Source organism: Myxocyprinus asiaticus, chromosome 23 (assembly GCF_019703515.2).
Source record: "Myxocyprinus asiaticus isolate MX2 ecotype Aquarium Trade chromosome 23, UBuf_Myxa_2, whole genome shotgun sequence".
Classification (NCBI taxonomy): domain Eukaryota; kingdom Metazoa; phylum Chordata; class Actinopteri; order Cypriniformes; family Catostomidae; genus Myxocyprinus; species Myxocyprinus asiaticus.
Genome location: NC_059366.1, coordinates 8,119,902 through 8,134,022, shown reverse-complemented (window position 1 = coordinate 8,134,022; position 14,121 = coordinate 8,119,902). Strand labels below are relative to the sequence as shown.

At 40.2% G+C, this 14,121-nt stretch overlaps 1 protein-coding gene and 1 long non-coding RNA gene across 2 annotated transcripts in view; both read right to left on the bottom strand.

The window, feature by feature from the left end:
- LOC127413950 (uncharacterized) lies at positions 1 to 4,223 on the bottom strand. The gene is made up of 3 exons (XR_007892714.1): positions 2,980 to 4,223; positions 2,462 to 2,862; positions 1 to 2,340 (listed from the first exon to the last, which is right to left on the bottom strand). It is a non-coding gene; the product is annotated as an uncharacterized LOC127413950 (long non-coding RNA).
- Positions 1 to 14,121, bottom strand: part of LOC127413934 (calcium uptake protein 1, mitochondrial) — a 98,228-nt gene that overhangs the window by 1,800 nt on the left and 82,307 nt on the right. The window contains exons 7-10 of the mRNA XM_051651514.1: positions 13,924 to 14,006; positions 10,960 to 11,160; positions 9,309 to 9,446; positions 4,239 to 4,347 (exon numbers count right to left, since the gene is read on the bottom strand). Of these exons, the coding sequence (XP_051507474.1) occupies positions 4,239 to 4,347; positions 9,309 to 9,446; positions 10,960 to 11,160; positions 13,924 to 14,006 (531 nt within the window). The remainder of the gene's footprint in view (positions 1 to 4,238; positions 4,348 to 9,308; positions 9,447 to 10,959; positions 11,161 to 13,923; positions 14,007 to 14,121) is intronic.

The window sequence follows — 14,121 nt, the reverse complement described above, 5'->3', positions numbered from 1 at the left end:
ATGGGATGAGATGAACAGAGAGAGAGAATGAGAGAATTAGATTGTACAGTGATAAATAAGAGCAGGAACAGAGCAGTATAGTCCCACTCAGGAGCTTTATGAACAGAGTTTGATTAGTTGATATTGTGTTGAGGTTTGTTGGGCTTGATCAATACTGGACATTCAGTCCCTGCAGAGAAAGCTTCACCAGATAGGTAAAGAAAAAGACGGATAGAGAGAGAGAGAACAGCCTGTCGGAAACTTTGAAGAAGATCCAGGAACAGGAATGCTGGTAGACATGGGCGACGAAGCCAGGGAGTGGGGGCGCTTTTTCAGCCTGCATCAATTGAACTTAGTTGACTGATATTAAAATATATACAGTGAAGTCCTGAGTCCAAATGTTATTTCAAACTGAAAATAAAGTTTTTGGTTGTTTTTTTTTTTTTTTAAATTAAAACAAACATTTTGACAGAACATGAAGGGAACATCACAGGATTTCTAGGTCACTAATGAAATGTAAGAAAATTTGTGACATTGACCAAATTAACTGCATAAACTTTTCTTATTCATTTTGCGTCATACATTTTCTTTGTTTCAATATTTCAGAATCCAAAAACTTTGTTTCCAGGTTTAAATTTGACACAATTAGACATACATGCAATCCCTTTGAATCAGATCTCGTCATGTGGTGCTGGGAAGGAGGAGGGTTTCAAAGAGAAAACCCTTGTAGTGTGCTGCAGTAAACCCTACTTACTGTACTTGCAAACGACTGAGGCTATTTAAATGTTAGACAAAGAAAGAGTATGCTAGTCGATTGGCTACCACATAACATGTCAAAGGACCTATCAGCTTGTGATATGTAGAGTTTCATGACTGAACTTGGAATCATTTATAAAAAAAACAGAAAGGTTATGTAAAAATAATTGACAAAATATCAAATGTGAAGCTGATCTGATGTTGAATCTCAATGCCAAGTCCATGGTACATCCTGTCAAAATATTAACAGGGTTAAGTGGATGGACGGTTAAACAAAGATAACTGGCAATGTCTGCACAACCTAAAATGTCATCACAATGCCAGAACAAGTAGGAAAGTGGGGGGGCAAGTGAACAGTTGTTCCATCTGGTGGGAGAGTAACCAGACAAGGCAGGGAGAAACAAGTGAGGATCCATCACAGTCAGTCACAAGGCGTCCAGCTTCCTTCCAGACACGGCCTCAGGATCAGAACATATTAGAAGAGAAAAAGATACCAAAACATGACAAGCTGATGAAAAGCCTCTTTTGTATTCAAAAGGATCAGTGAGTTCCTGATAGACAGCATTTTCCATTTTGCGTGGCTAACTTTGATCCGATCTCTGCCACTCCTTGGCATCTGTAAAGCAACAAGCTAACAACCACTCAGAAAACCTTGGCAACCGTATAGCAACAAGCTAAACACTACTCAGAACACCAAAGCAACCATATAGCAACATGCCAAGAAGCACGTTTTAGCATCCACATAGAAACACACTAAAAACACTCAGAATACCTTAACAACCAAATAGCAACAAGCTAACAACCACTCAGAAAACCTTGGCAACCGTATAGCAACAAGCTAAACACTACTCAGAACACCTAAGCAACCATATAGCAACATTCCAAGAAGCACTTTTTAGCATCCACATAGAAACACACTAAAAACACTCAGAATACCTTAACAACCAAATAGCAACAAGCTAAAGACCACTCAGAAAACCTTAACAACAATATAGAAAAAGCTAAAACCACTGCTTAGCATCCGCACAGCAACACGCTAACAAACAACCACTCAGAACACCTTATCTCAGAAACACACGCAAACAACCACTTAGCAACAGGCTAATAACCACTCAGAACACCTTGGCAACCGTACAGCAACATGCTAAAAACCTCTCCTTAACATCCACATAGAAACACACTAAAAACCACTAAGAACACCTTAGCATCAGTATAGCGACAAGCAAAAAACACTCAGAACACCTTATCAACCATATAACAACATGCTAAGAACCACCTCTTAGCATCCACATAGAAACACACTAAAAGGACACTCAGAACACCTTAGCAATGTATAGCAACAAGCTAACACCACTCAGAACACCTTAGCAACCATATAGCAACATGCTAAGAACCACCTCTTAGCATCCACATAGAAACACACTAAAATGACACTCAGAACACCTTAGCAATGTATAGCAACAAGCTAACACCACTCAGAACACCTTAGCAACCATATAGCAACATGCTAAGAACCACCTCTTAGCATCCACATAGAAACACACTAAAATGACACTCAGAACACCTTAGCAATGTATAGCAACAAGCTAACACCACTCAGAACACCTTAGCAACCATGTAGCAACATGCTAAGAACCACCTCTTAGCATCCACATAGAAACACACTAAAATGACACTCAGAACACCTTAGCAATGTATAGCAACAAGCTAACACCACTCAGAACACCTTAGCAACCATATAGCAACATGCTAAGAACCACCTCTTAGCATCCACATAGAAACACACTAAAAACACTCAGAATACCTTAACAACCAAATAGCAACAAGCTAAAGACCATTATTAGAAATAATGCTAAAATCACTGCTTAGCATCCGCACAGCAACACACTAACAAACAACCACTCAGAACACCTTATCTCAGAAACACACGCTAACAACCACTTAGCAACAGGCTAATAACCACTCAGAACACCTTGGCAACCGTACAGCAACAGGCTAAAAACCTCTCCTTAACATCCACATAGAAACACACTAAAAACCACTAAGAACACCTTAGCATCAGTATAGTGACAAGCAAAAAACACTCAGAACACCTTATCAACCATATAACAACATGCTAAGAACCACCTCTTAGCATCCACATAGAAACACACTAAAAGGACACTCAGAACAACTTAGCAATGTATCGCAACAAGCTAAAACCACTCAGAACACCTTACCATATAGCAACATGCTAAGAACCACCTCTTAGCATCCACATAGAAACACACTAAAAGGACACTCAGAACAACTTAGCAATGTATAGCAACAAGCTAACACCACTCAGAACACCTTACCATATAGCAACATGCTAACAACCACTTCTTAGCATCCATAAAGCAACACGCTAACAAACAACCACTCAAACAACCCCTTTATCTCAGAACACGCTATAACAACCCGCTAGCAACCACTGAGAGCACCTTAGTAATCATCTAGCCCCTGACAAAAACTCAAGAGTTCTGGTAAACTAGCCACAAACTTGCCGAAAATTTGCCACTCATTATTTTCACATGCAAATGAGCTTGTAATTCGCTGCAAATGTTTGCCAGAAGTTTGCAGCTCTTCACCAGTGGTGAACCTTTGGCAACAATCGACAATTTAACGCAAGTTTGCAGCAATGCTCATTGGCATGTGAAAATGATCAGGTGTGAATTTGCGGCAAGTTTGCGGCAAATTTGCCATGAACTCTCGATTTTTGTAAGGGGAAACATGCTAACAACCACTCAGAACAACTTATTTTGCAACCTTATAGCAACGCCTTAGCATTGTGGTACGTTTTGCACAGACACACTTTTTTCACATTTTATTCAGAAATGTAAATGTCTAGTTGTCTCTGCACATGTATAACAACTGATAATGTACAGTAGGCTGTAATCACGCACAGAAATCACATGCAGACTGCTCTTGTTTGAAGGACAGGAATGAATTTAGATGGGAAGGACAATTCAAGATGGAGACTTATAGCATTGCCTGAAAGAGTGCAGGAACAAGATAGAGGAGTGTGTGTGTGTGTGTGTATGTATGTGTGTGAGAAAAGTCAGTGAGAATGTAGAAGATTATTTAAGTACTGCTTGGAAGAGCGCCAGCTGCTGTGAAATGGGATGCAAATGGTGGAGTGTTTAACAGACCAGTGGCTCTGCTGATGGTGGGAGTGAGAGAGGAGGAAGAGAGAAACAGATGATGCACTATGCAGATCAGAACTGGGAATTCTCTCATTACAAAGCAAGTCAACCAGGGCCAACTCTTTGATGATCGGCAAGTAATCTGGTACACTTCTCAGCCTATCCTGACCAAGAACAGCCCACTTAGACAGGAAGGGACTGTTTGGTTGGTCAAGAGACCAACCATGGTTTGTGTTCTTCATGTGACATTTAGGCTGTCCATGAATAGTCTGTGTGTGGTCTGTTTGAGGATGAGATTACAGTAGAGTTGAGGGATTGTGTATGTGTGAGTGTTTGTACCTTTATCTATAGAGGCGCCCGCCATGTGATAGAAACTCAATGCAGTGTCCACGTCATTCACATTCTTCAGGAAGGTGAAGAAGTTCTCCACTTCTTCAAATGTGATACCCTACAACCAGAGAGAAAAAGAGAGGGACAAATTTATTATAAAGCAATTAATTTAGTTAAATTCTTTAATGACACGTTCGTTTATTGAGCTCATTTAGAGGAGAGATGAATATTAGCTCTCAAATAGAGCTGGGAAAAACATGCTGTTTGCAAATATAGTTTTAAATCCTTTTAACAAGCATAATTACAGAGAGTGTTTAAGAGAGACACGCACAGAAAATATCTCTACTGATAAAACTGTTTTCCTACTCCAGTGCGCTGTAGTGCTCTCATGTAAATGTAAGTGGCTGACGCAATGTTTACACTCCGAAATTAGTGTAATTGAGTGAATCTCAAAAATCCTGTCAAGAACATGTCTGGGTCATATTTCACCCCAAAGTCAAAAGAAAGACATACAAAGTTAATAACCTGGTTTTAGAGCTCCTTGACCGGTTCAGATGTCAAACCGATGCGCTCCGTGAAGATTACAGAGAATCTACACATCATATCACAGTGTTTTTGAGCTTGTTTTAAACGGGAGAATTTGCTTTTAGTAATCGTACGTAACAGTTTCTCATATTCTCTTTATGTTTCATGAGAGAAACAAAGTAAGCCACATCTGTTCATAACATCTGTAACTCTATGCTGTGCACAAATACACAGCTTTTAGTCTTTGAGTAAAACAATACACCTGTTGTATTCTATTCATTCATTAAAGTTAGTGACTGTCTATCTGTGGATATTTCTGATATATTACCCTCTATGCTGTGCATTAATTGTCCGGTTCACTGACTGAATGTTTTTACTACAAGTGTGATGATGAAGCATCATTTTGTGGGCATGTGAGGAGTTGCGTTTGACAGTGGACTAGAGTTCGTTAGAACAATAATGTTATGATGGACAAAATATTGAAACTGGTTGCATAAAGTACTTTGTAATGGAAAATATACTGAATTGGCAACTTTAAAACGCTTCTACCGCCTCTATAACTGATGTTTTCATCTGTTTTGGTGTGCATGTGTTTGACCAGCTGACATCAGTTACGCATAAATTATGTATATAAGTTGCTTTGGTCTATAAGTCGCAGGACCTTTCAGATGATGAACATTTCTTTGACTTATATTCCAAAAAATACAGTAGTTGTCCTGAAGAAAAAAAAGAAAAACAAATGTACATTGCAAATAAAACCTTAACAATACAAAAAAAAAATCCATTCTGAGCTAGAAAACAGGCTTTTGGATATATTTACTTGCATGACCAACTATGACAAATTGATTAATAAGACAGTGGGCCTAAGTTGTAAAATTTTAAATAATACCAAGTAGGGGTGTGAAAAAATACCGTATTGTATTGTATCGTACGATACGACGCCCACGATACAATACCATATGTATTGTACGATACATAAACACATTATAGTGTAATTAAAACCAAGCAGCGCAACGTTGAGAGGTGCAGAACAGTCTCCTCCCCGGAGAGGCCACTCTGAGCGCTCACAGGACAACAGAGCAACAGCTCTACAGTACATAGACGAGAAGATCGATGGCAAATGCCAAGTAGATTGTAGCGTTACAGCTTGTTGAATCTCACAAACAACGGTGTCATGTACCAGCGCTACAGTACATCAAACATGTCGTTTTACTTACGCCGATATTGCACAAATCAGCGGATTTGCGATGCGGAAACACAGCTGCAGCAAAGTTGCGCCTCTCCCAGACAACACTGAGCGTGTCACTGGATGAAGAGGGTAAAAAGTTTACGTGTGCCAATACATTTTTGCTCAAGCCGCTAAATAATACTGGATTATGCACAAATATCGTAAAACCAGAGGTCAGGTTCCTCTCAAGTTTTATTTTTTCACCACTAAATAACACTGAAAGGAGTTTTTCCTTGCTAAAGTCACTTTAGCTTGCTCTCTGGGGGCTTTAAGACATTAAGGCATGATTTTCTATAAAGCTGCTTTGAAACGGTGTATTGTGAAAAGTGCTATACAAATATAAATGACTTGAGTGTTGACAAACGTGAAAATTGTGAGTTCATATGAGTTTTTCCTCATTACAATCAAACTAAATAAATGCAGTGCTGTTGTTTAAGTTACTTTATTATAGAGCTCTGATTTTTCTTGCCAATATCAGACACTGCTGAGTCATTAATGATTTAAAAGATACAATACCAGAACATTTGTGGGTGCATGTATTGCATCGTATAGTGAAATTTCTGTATCGTTACATGCCTAATGCCAAGCTATAGAAAGTCAGCTCTTTTTTTTTATCAAATTGTTTATAATGTTTCTAGGAGTGTTGGTTATTCATACAGACATTAAAGCTGATTTTCTGTAAAGCTGCTTTAGAACAACGTATATTGGGAAAAGCACAAATAAAAAACTATACAAATAAATTATTCGACTTAATTTGACTTTTATGTTACAACACTTTCTTCTACTTTGGCAACAAAATCTCAATGCACAGTCAAGCAAACAAGTGCTAGCCAGTGCTGAAGCATTTTACCAATCAGAAATTAGCATAATTAATTCTGATTCAAAGTAATGGCCAGCATCTTCCAATAGCTGCCAACCATGTTAAAAAAAATTATACATCTTAAATTCTGTATCTAAGTAATGATTATCATTGTCCATGTCAAACATGTTGAGTGGTCCAAACATGAAGTCAGGAATGAATGCATTCTGCATATGAAAGTTATAGGATGCTCCCTTGCTCCCTAAAAAGTGAATGGCTTAACCTCCAGTGTGCTGTCTGTCTGCACTGGTCTCAGAACAGTTTGAAAGGCACCTTATTTTCATCCTAACTCTGTATACAGCCTCTGAAAGCAACATTTTCCAGCTTTTGGATGAACCCTTTGATTCTCAATGTGATAATGAACAGTGAATATTGGATTTCTAAGGTAAATTAGTCCTACAGTCCTCGTTGAAGGTCACTGTGTTTAACAGTGTGCTGTTTCACGATAAATCGCTGAAATTATTTGAAAGGCATACTGGATGAAACTAGAGATTTTCTCTTTAATACAACTTAATGAGGTTACTTACCAGATGTATTTTTGTTGCCGTTTCTCCCAAAGACAAATTTCACTGAGATCTGCACCATGTTGTTTTGTGATATGACTCTGTGAATCGAAAGTTTTACCCTTAAATGACAGCCCACATTGTCCTAAACTGAGACCAGTCTGTTTAAATGAAATTAAATGATGCCTAGCATATAGTGAAGACAAAACACAATGTACGCCCATGAGGACACGGGCTTGCACAAGGTTAAACGGGTCATTTAATGAGGAATACGATTTCATAGATCTTTTGATATAAAAGAGCTTGATGTACTATGAAAACATGCTGTAACTTTCAGAACTTAAAACTTCAACTCCAGTCCAAAAAATGCATTTATTGTTTGTCAAACCTTGTGCTGCGCCTGGCTGTGTAGCACCTGCCGCTCTGCATATCCTTATGGAGAATCCCAACATTAGAACAAGAAGCTAAAAATTATTTTAACAAGGTCCCTGATCATTTCAGCCTGATCTTAACAGTTTGTGAATTTGTCACAATGTAACGTATGCTTCACAAAGAGGCTGTGATTGAAGGATGGGGCAGTTACAAACTTGTACCTGACAGCAAACCCGCTGCCTGTGTGTGAGTGGAACAACTGCTCATTTCACATGCAAAGGCGGGCATTTCTTAAAGGCACAGCAGCATAGAAAGGCCACAGATTGGGTGGAAAATGGTTAAAATTGAAAAATGGATGATACCCCTTTAATCAAATATATTCTAATTGTCAATGATTTCATTGCTTTACACAGCACTTTTTGCTCTCAGCAAAGTTCCCATCGATCGGCCACCAATCTAGATTGTCCGATCTTCATCTTAAATCAGTGATCGGTGATCGGCCTATTGTGCCTAGGTTCAGGGCCAATCTATTTTTAATAGCAACACACACTCACTCACACATACACTGCTACTACTATGAATGAGCACTTGCTCAGCCTTCAAAGCATGACACTGTGGCCACTGGAGGGTGACTTATTGGTAATTCTAAGCATATGCAAATTTACACTTTCAGACATGCTGTAATTCAGATGAATATGCTGGTTTGTTTTAAAAATGTATGTGAAGTACATGTGGATGATATTAATGTGCCAATTTTTAAAAGTCATTACGGTAGTCATTCTGACTCGCTGTACAGTTAAGACACGGATTGGACAAAGATAATGCAAAAACAGAAAAATGATTGAAACAACATCTAAACATGCAAACACAAATCTGATTTTACATGATGTAATGTAAGTCTCTACCGACGGTGCGTGGAGCGATAGAGACGCGCTCTATGTTTCACTCCCTCCAACACGTGCGCTTTCAGTGTCAATCAAACATGTATCTCTCATCAGCCACTCATCCTAGCGCTATTCTGCAAGAACCCCAGTCTGTCGCAATACCACTAATAACAGTTTAACCTTCAATAACCGCACCGTGTCTTCAGGCAGTTGCTTAATAATTAGTCATTTGAGTTACAGCAAAACGCCAAAGACGGTAAACAAATCATAGATGCTCATGATTTCTCACTGGAGCGGTATTGGAGCTTGAAGTGGAAATATCTCTCTTATTTGATATCAGAACGTATTTCTGCTGTGTGTGATGCTCTCCTGGTGTTTACTGGTTGCCAGTATGTCACGCTGATATTTGATAGCGACAACAGAACTATTTATAACTTTTCATTTCAAATACATGTTAGCATTTCACAATTACTGTAAATTGACTGTAGTTTTACAGTGTGGCTAAAGACACTTTTCAAAGAAATATCGGTGTTAAAATATTGGTGATCGTTTTGATTTAGAAGAAAAGTTGTGTCGTGCCTTACAAAGTGTTTGAGAGAAAATGGGAAAAGGAATAAAGATGGAAGATCCCTGAACTCACCGTGCTCTTCTTGCATAATCATTTCCCACACACAACCTACAGAACTTTCAGATTGGCGGTTTGCCTACCTGAGCATCTTTGAACATTCTTTTGAGGTTCTTCTGCATCAGCTTGAGTTTGCGAGACTGAACTCCACTATATGCCAGTAGCATTCCTCCAAATTGCTTCTCTGTGATCCTGCCATCTACCGGATCGTTCCTCTCAAACTACACACACACACACACACACACACACACACATAAACAGGGAGTGCTGAATAATGGCATCAGAAGTGAATCCTCTGCTTAGCTGGTCAATATACGTAATTTACAATGCATGTCTGACTGAATACTTAAGCATGGGTTCAGCTGTGCCAGGTCACAAAAGCTTAATGAATTTAAAAGTTAGCTGACAGCAAAAGTCGAATAGCTCTCTCTTATTGGAATGCATCAGAGTTATACCATAAGGTTCATTTAAAGGGATAGGTAACAAAAAAAATTAACATTTTGCCATCATCTATTCACCTTTATCTCATGAATGCACCAGGTTTTAAGCATAAACAAGCATTAAAAGTTAGGGAGGAAGGCACGAATGTTTGCAAATAACTTAAATTTCAACTGTTCCACACATTAAGCTATTGTATGGCTTCAGATGACTTGGAATATAGTGCACAAGTCATATGGACTACTTTTACAATACATTTATTGTCCACTTTGGAGCCTGACAGTCGTGGTAACCATCCACTTTTGTTGTTTTGAAAAGTAGCAGTTACATGGAAGAATGTAACATGGGTTTGGCACAACAAGAAGCAGAGTAAATAATGACAGCATTTTCATTTTTGGGTGAAAAAAAATCCTTTAAAGGGGATATACTGCATTAGCCAAAGTACATTTCACTTCAGGGCTGTGAAAACGCTTAATTTGGTCTCTGTAATTTTTAGATATAAAAGCTGAGGTAAGAGTGTCCTGTTGGGAGCTGTTAGCAGATAGAAGGTGGACTATCTGCCAGATGAGAGAGCTGCTGCCTCAGCACATATCTCAAAGAGCAGATCAAGACAGAGAGAGAGAAGGTCTCAGAGACAGCAGCTGCCTAAAGCACTGACACTCTCTCAGACACAGAGGAGGTTACGTCACACTTACTCTGTCCAGACTGCTGTCAACTGCTCTACAGCCCTTGATAGCTTTGTCATGTGAACCCCTCTGATGTCTGTTCATTTGTTCTCACGTTCGCTCGTTCATTTGTTCATTTGTTTGTTCGTTCTTCCAGGCTGGTCTGTTTGATGGTTTCAGAGTGGTTTTGGGTACTTGTCAGCTGCTCAAGCTAGGAGACTATCAGACAGCTTGACTCAACTGCAGCTGAGCACTAGACCAGTTAGAGCAGCTTATTCCATCTAAGACCAGCAAACCAGCCAAAGCTGGTTTAAGAAGTTTTTCTCAGCAGGGTTCTTTTTTCTTTTTTTTTTTTTTACTTATTAACATTTCTTTCTTTACTTATCTTTAATATCTGAGCCCATCTCCTCACATTAACACTGAATTTGGATTAATGCCTTCTCATTTCCAGGAAAGCACACTATATTCTCTGTGGAAAGAGGCAGCAAAAGGAAATGATGCCTAACGTCCCCTGAGACTGCGCTTCCATTAGAGAGCAGACAACTTTCAAACTCTATTTATTTTTCGGTCATCTATTATATGTAGTCTACACTTATCCTTCCTTTTCTCTCTCTTTCTCGACCCCCTGTACCTCGAGTTTAAGCACGTCATGCTGTAATTTCCTCTGGAACTCCAGGAAACTGCCGATGGTGAGTTTGCCCTTCAGGTCAGCTCCAAAAAAGTAGGTGGTGAGAGCTGAACTGCAGCCTCCGGTTTTCAGGGTGTTTCCTGTGGTGGAGCGATCTCTGTGCCTCATCCCCATACTGGTCTGAGAGCGAATGATGCTCTGAACCTGCAAAAACACAAAGAGACAGAGGAAAGATGAAGAACGAGAACAAGGAGGAGGAGGATAAGTAGGGAAAGAAGAAGGAGAAGGACAAGCAGGAGGAGGAGGAGAAGAACAAGAAGAAGGAAGAGGAGAAGGAGAAATAGGATGAGGAGGAAGAGAAGCAGGAGAAGAAGAATGAGGATAAACAGGAGGAGGGGAGGAGAAGGAGAGGGAAAAGGAGGAGAAGAAATAAAGGTGGAGGAGCACACAAATGAGAAGTAGGGACAAGAAGCAGGAGAAAGAGGAGAAAGAGAAAGAGGATAAGAAGAACGAGGAGATAAAAGGAGAAGAAGAAGTAGGAGGAGGAGGATAAGAATAAAGAGAAGTAGGAGGAGTAAAAGGAGGAGGAAAAGCAGGAAAATAAGAAGGAAATAAAGAAAAAGGAGGAGGAGAAGCAGGAGAAGAATGAGATAAAGAAGAAGAAGAAGAAGAAGGAGGGTAGGGAAAAGGAGATGAAAAAGATGGATGAGCACACAAATGAGGAGGAGGAGGAGGACGAGAAGCAGGAGGAGGAGGAGAAAGAGAAAGAGGATAAGAAGAATGAGGAGTAAAAGTAGTAGTAGAAGGAGAAGTAAGAGAAGGAGGAGGAGAAGTAGGAGGAGTAAAAGGAGGGGGAGAAGAAAAAAGAGGAGGAGAAGCAGGAAAAAAAGGACAATGAGAAAAAGGAGGAGGATGAAAAGGAGGTGATGTATAAGAAGCAGAAGGAGAAGAAGAGAGAAAAATGTATAAACCTCTTCAGGAATCCTTAAATAAATCTCGTTTTAAAACGTATGTTTTACAATTCACTGATGTAACACAGAACTAAAGTGGAAATCCACAGACGAGAACAGTGAACTTTGCTTTCTATAATTTTCCCAAAACACTTCCAGAATGTAACTGTCTACAAAACAAGAGCTCTGAGACAAATTCAAGGATTTCTTTTCTGGGTGAAAGTCTAATTGTTCAGGTGTCCCGTGACTGAGGAAGGTTCTGCTGGGTCATTGGAACTGGGTCACTGTCACTAGGACATCCAAGGGCCTTTAGCTCCTGTAGTTCTCTGGGAATAAGGTTAGTGTGTTGTTTAGGAGTGATTTATGACCAGTTCTGGGACACCAGCTAAAGATAAGCATCAATAAATCCATGACTGTACAAATTCTGCTATTTAATTAATCATTTCAGCAGTGTTTCTTAGTAGAGATCAAGCAATTTTTTATGTATTCCTTTGAATTTAACTGCAGAATTTCCAAATCTGCAGTTGTAAAAGACTGTATTTGATGTTACGAATAAAATTTGCTTCATAAAACAGACACTTTAAATGCAGATAATTAAATTCTGGTTGGATGAGCAATGTTTGAAGCTGTAGTAAAATAATGAAAAACGCTAACAAGTAGCTACGTTGCTTGGCAAATGTAAACAACCTACAGTTCGACTAAAAGCCGAAACACACTTTACGCAAGTACGTGAACGGTGAGTTCTTTCTTTCGAGCCAACTATCGAGCAACAGTTTGAAGAGAACATCACTGAGCAAGTAAATTAAAGTGAATATCTTTATAGCAACGTTCATGAATAACAACACATCTGGCTTTATGGCACAAACTTTGAAGGTAACTCTATCGCCCCCTTGAGTACTGAGGTTTGTAACTGCAACAGTAATGCATGTAACGCCTGTTAAACCAGATGAGTTGGCAATGCGTCAGCCAAGCGCTTTCATCTGCATACGTGTACTTGCCTGAAGTATGCTTTTAGCCTAATGAACTACAGTATATTGTGTAATCATTACTAGAACCGTTTAGGAACTGGAATCGTTAAGAGGAATCAGAACCAGAATTGTAAAATTCCTTACAATTTCCAACCCTAGTGTGACGAGGAGGAGGGCGGGGCTGGGCCGTGACTACGCACAACCGGCCCCCAATTGGGTTAATCAGCTGAGGAGAGGGATGAATGCAGCGCAACGCGGCAGTTCGGGAGAGAGAGAGACACATGCAGCCGCCTTGTGTGTTTGTGTTGTGTGTCTTTTTGTTTAAATTAAATATTGTTTTGAAGGTTCAGCCGGTTCCCGCCTCCACCTTTCCCAACCTAAACCTTGTTACATTGGTGCCGAAGCCCGGGAAGGAGGAGGGATGCGCTTTGGAGTCCTCACCACTGCCATCCACCCAAAGGAGCAGCCGCGGCCATCCGCCGGGGGACGGAGGAGTTGCTGCCGACCGCCTGGATGCAGAAGAATGTCCGCCGTCCGCGAGGGGAGGAGGTGTTCCCTACCGGCCGCCAAAACTCGGAGGGGCATTCCATCCGCCAGGGGTCGGAGGACTCGCTCCAGTCCACCCGGGGAGAAGCGGCTGTCGTCCGCCAGTGTGTGGAGGGGTGATCGAGGACCAGGCGACGGTGTGTCTGGGAAACCGCAAGCAAGTCTGGGAAACCGGCGAGCAAGTTTTTTTTCTCTCTCCTCTCTCTCTCTCACTGTCGCTCCGCCTTGCCCTTTCCCTCTCCTCTTTTTTGTTTTGTTTTTCCCTCCCCCGGTAACTCAGATAAATGCTCTGTACAATTGTAGTGAGCAGAATGCACAACATGTCGAACCTTGAGGCGGATGGGCAACAACAGCAGATGACCACGTCAGGCACTTTAATAGGACCATAGTGTTTCTAATAAATTGCTCAGTGAGTGTATAGCAGCTTTATTTCAGAACATTTTCATTTAAACGAGTTTATCTATTGTACTAAAAAGTGTCTTTGAATGTCTGTGTTCACCTACTTGCTCAAACTCCTCAAGGTCCACCTCTCCATCTCCATTCAAGTCAAACATCTTGAAGGCAATCTCAAAGTTCCTCTGAGGAGCTGCAAAGGGGACGAAACATAGAAAACGTATAAAAGTTTAAAAACAGGTGCATCAAAATCAGAACTCTTTTAAATCGTTACTGTGTTGATTAAAAAAGTTTCCATACATCCAGAA